At 37.8% G+C, this 4,891-nt stretch overlaps 1 protein-coding gene across 2 annotated transcripts in view; it reads left to right on the forward strand.

The window, feature by feature from the left end:
* LOC111862209 (titin) overlaps positions 1-4,891 on the forward strand; it is a gene marked incomplete at its 3' end in the record, with an annotated part of 157,350 nt that overhangs the window by 99,437 nt on the left and 53,022 nt on the right. For both annotated transcript variants that reach the window (XM_033750585.1, XM_033750584.1), the window contains 4 exon segments: positions 1,308-1,454; positions 2,609-2,844; positions 3,949-4,178; positions 4,426-4,569. In XM_033750585.1, the coding sequence (XP_033606476.1) occupies positions 1,308-1,454; positions 2,609-2,844; positions 3,949-4,178; positions 4,426-4,569 (757 nt within the window).

The following is a 4,891-nucleotide window of genomic DNA, read 5'->3' on the forward strand; positions in this document are numbered from 1 at the left end:
AATAATTCAATTTGTGGCGTGTTTAAGCTCGTAAAAATTCTGACACCAAATTATCACGTGTTTTGAGTACGAATCTCGTTGATCACGTGTGTAAGTCCTAATCCCACTTCTGACACCAGTGTAACGTGTTTCTGGTTACTGATCCCACTTCTGACACCAATGTAACGTGTTTTGTCGTTGCTGAACGATCGCCAAAATGTTTTCAACTCGATGTTGGATATTATCATCCAACTCTGACCGCATAGATCGCATTTCGGCCTTAATTTCTTCCTTGTCGGCCTTCCTATCGGCCTCCGCCTTTTCTTGGTAGGCGTCTCATGTTGGCGTCCATTCTGTCTTCCATCCGCAATCGGTCGGCATCTGCTTTTACTTGATTTGCCCTCATCTCTTTCAGCATATCGTCTTTCTGTCTGGCCGCCATTTGCTCCAGACGTTCCATAAGTTTTTCCATGTCCATGTTGTAACAGTCGAACATGTTACAGTACTATCAGCACTTTCTGCAAAATGAATAGAAAGGACGGGACAGGATTACAACTTATTATTGCATACTGTGGTAGCAGGTATTTGGGGTGCAGCTGCAGGCCGCCTTTGTAGGGGCAGGAGAAAGAGAAAGAACACTATACTTGCATATTATTCACATTTCTGAAAACATAAGAAGAAAAATGCCCTAAAATGGCTAAAGTGACAAAAAATACCCTTAAAAGTCCAAAAATTTACCGAAAAATTACCCTGAAACAGAAAAAAGTACCTAAAAACTTAAAAATTACAAAAAGTGACAAAAATTACCTATAAAAGTTACATTTCTGTAACCAGTAGCTCATCTCTGGGATTTGTATATTTATGGGCATGGAATAGGATACAAGGGGAAAAAGATGACATGTCATCTAAATCCGGGCCCTGGTGATGATAGTGCTGTTGTGCAAGTAATGTCATCATAAAAGTGTAGGTAAGTTTGGGCTTGTGTTTAATTAATTAAGCGCTGTACTGTGAAGATACAAGTATATGAGGGAGTGGAAACAACTTTGCTGCACATTTTTAGCCTTTACACTGGAAGGAAGTGAATGGCCAGTTCATGCCCTGACTGCTTTACTGATGGGGAAAATGCCCTCAGCACCCATTGTATAGATGCTGGAGTGGTTCCAGAGCTGGTAAGGGCATTGTGGATAAAAGAAAAGTATTTTCCCATACAGGGAATTGAAACCCCAGTTCCTTGGCTGTCTGGCTCAAGGCCTATTGTTGTACAAACTGAGCTGTCCCAGTTCCATTGTCATATTAACAATTAGTAATTTAATTTTATTTTGTTGCAGTGTAATTTGAATGTGATTGAGAAGGAACAAGTGGTGGCACCGAAGTTTGTGGAACGTTTTACTACAGTTCATGTGAAGGAAGGAGAGCCAGTGGTTCTTAATGCAAGAGCTGTTGGCACTCCTATTCCACGAATCACTTGGCAGAAGGTAACAGCAGCTACAACTCATCTTTTGTATGTATTCTACAGAAATTGGTTGTGCCTATTCAAATTGAATAAATGTGCTGTGCTGATAATATATATATTTTTTTCAAAATACGTATCTATATATCTATATTTGTATGAGAGATATAAAGTTAATATGTTCAGATTTTGCTTTTGCGTAAATTACCAATCAACTTTTGAGACAAAGTATTATAACAAATAAATTGTCTTTGTTCTGTATGTGTTACAAATAAAATTAATACTAATTATTTCATATAAGGCATGACAAGACTACAGCTGGCCTTTTCAGAAATATTACAGATTAGGGATGTGTATAATTGGAGTAATCATGGAAAGGGACAGGATAGAAATAGTTGAAGACTTCATATATTTAGGATCGAAATTCCACAAAGATGGAGAGGAAAATCATGAAATAACAAGAAGAATAAAACTAGCGAATAATGCATATTTCTCGTTACTATCAGTTTTTAGATCAAAGGATATACAGCAAGCGATTAAAACAAAAATATATAAAACAATGATAAGACCGGTGCTTTATTATGGATGTGAGGGTTGGATGCTAAACAAGAAAGAGGAATCAGTCATCAATTCTTTTGAGAGGAAAATCCTAAGACAAATTTATGGCCCAATAAAAGAGAATGGGATATGGAGAATAAGATATAATAAAGAGTTATACAAATTATATAAGGAACCCGAGATCTCAGTGACGATAAAGCTTAAAAGATTACGATGGGCTGGGCATGTACAGAGAATGTATAAGGAGCTTATCCCAAAGAAAATATTATGTAGTACAATGGGCGGTAGGAGGCGCGCTGGGAAACCAAGAACTAGATTGATTGATGTGGTGGAAGAAGATGCGAAGAAGTGAATGGGTGTAAGGAACCGGAAGAGAACAGCGCAGGGCAGAGAGGAATGGAGGGGCTTGATAAAGGAGGCGAAGGCTCAACATCGGGCTCTTGTGTCATAGAAGAAGAAGAAGGTAGCTGGAGTAATATTTAGTCATATTCTCCATTGGGTTAGCATTTAAGTTGAAGACTGTAGTTTAATGATCTGTATTGAGCCCTGAATTAAATAAGTTTAGGCTTATTTGCTTTGTACATATTCATGTTAAGGGTGAGTTTCAATATTTGTTCCCAGGATGGTGTACCAGTTGTGTCTGGACCTGATGTACACATAACTATTGACAGTGGAGCCTCAACGTTAGATATCCCGCGAGCCAAGGCGTCGGATGCGGCCTGGTATCAGTGCACCGCTCAAAACGTTGCAGGTTCCACTGCCACACGGGCACGGCTCTTTGTTGAGACACCCAAAGGGTCAGCCCCTGAGCCACGGCGCCTCAACCTTCCAAGACCTACAAAGGTCATCGAACCAGAGTAAGTCTTCTGTGTAGAAATACTTACAGTGTTAGTAATATACTGTATAATGAATTCAATAGAAATATTGTTCATTTCTCTTGAATCTCATTTAAATTCCACTTGGCTCAATTTATGGGAATATATTTTGTAAGGCATCCAAAAATTTTACATTTGTGGTTTTAAATTAAAAAAAAGTTTTATGTTGCTTAATATTAAAACAACACTTAGAGATTCTTGTAAACAGAGGAATATGCTTAGGTCGCAAATAATGCATGATCAGTTGCACCATTTCCTTATGTGTTCGAAACACTTTCTGCTGGGAAGAAAGTACATTTTTTAAGTCAAAATGGCTGTTATTCGTTTTATTTTTTTAATGACAGTCAGTTGCTCTTACAATGTGATGTTAAATATTAGGATGATTAGTGAATAATTAATTGTAAACGGTGTGGAAGCTGCCCTACTCCCCCATCATTTTCCTGAAGGACTAAGTAAAATTCACTTGTTTAGTCAAAGATTCTTATTTTTCAATTAATATGTTGCTGTATGAGTTCCAAAATTCTGAGTTAGAACATTTTATTGGTGGTTTTATAGGAACAAATTAATATCAGAAAGCAGATTAGAGTGTCTTAGGTACTGAGTTTGGTATTCACACTTTATTTGTTCTTGGAGACTAAGCTTCCCTGTGGAGACTGGTATGTTGTTTCTGGTCACATAAGAAGACTCAAGTCTCGTCATTGTCCATTCTAAATGGTATGAAAGGTCAGAGGAAATTTTTCTTCACATTTTATTTTTTACAAATAAACGAAGAAAATACTGTTCCAATGAAGCACTTCCTACAACTACAAATCAAATTGAATTTCAACTACTGTTGCACATAAAAACTCCTGCAGCATGTGGTCATGTGATTCAACATGCATCAGCTCAACAGTATTGCCAGTTGTCATACAGAACCATCAGTCCATGTCAGATCTTATACATTTTTATATTCATAAATTGAGGCTGTGGTTTAGAAACGTTTCATGGCTACAGGACTAGATAATGGACACAGGCATTGCTTCTTAAGATGTAAAAATAAGCTTCAGTAAGTTCTTAAGTATGTTATAATTGGATATTATTTTGCAGATTGGCTCCTGGGCCCGAAGTAATTTACTTGCGTCATGTGGAGCGAGCTAAGCCACATGTGCCTCAAGCCGAGGAGGACCGTATTTATCCTCCTCCACAGTTCATTATCCCACTACATGATATATCACAAATTGAAGGTGGGAGAGTTCACTTTGAGGCCCGGATTGAACCTGTTGGAGATCCAACTATGCGGGTTGACTGGTTTGTCAATGGCAGACCTCTGGAAGCAAGTGAGTGTGTCTATCATTCAGTGCTATTTTCACTTATGGATATTTGTGTTCTACTTTGTGTATGTGCATTACAAACGCATAGTCAGTCAGGCCCTCTAGTAATGTATTTATTACAAAAACAAAAATGGGAACAGAAATTATGACATTCTACTTCCACTGAAGTAAGAAATCTACAAGACTTAAATTTGTATGTCACATACAAAGACCTAAACTATTAATTATGTTATATGTAATGTTTCTTTCACAGGTTCCCGTGCTACAACCACATTCCGTTTTGGTTTCATAGCATTGGATCTTATCAGCATTATTCTTGAAGACAGTGGAGAATATGTCTGCCGTGTGACAAGTCAATCTGGCTGTGTTGAATCTCAAGGCTTACTGAGTGTAACAGGTAACTTGAACTCTCGAAAGCAGACTTCTTAAAAATAAGTAATTATACTTACATCTGAAGGATACAGAATCAGTCTTTCATTATACGTGGTGCAATCCAAAAGTTCCCGAAATATATTAATAAAAAATATTACATCTTACCTAGATCTTATTCTGCACCATCACCTTCAAAGTAGTCCCCTTGGGAGCGCATACACCGATCCCAGCGTTTCTGCCACTTTTCAAATGCATCCTGGAAGTCTTTCTTTGTTAGGGTGTTTAGTACCATCTGCGTTTCCACTTGAATTTCCTCAACTGTATCAAATCTTCGCCCCTTCAACTTG

Source organism: Cryptotermes secundus, unplaced genomic scaffold, assembly GCF_002891405.2.
Source record: "Cryptotermes secundus unplaced genomic scaffold, Csec_1.0 scaffold1304, whole genome shotgun sequence".
Taxonomy (NCBI): Eukaryota; Metazoa; Arthropoda; class Insecta; order Blattodea; family Kalotermitidae; genus Cryptotermes; species Cryptotermes secundus.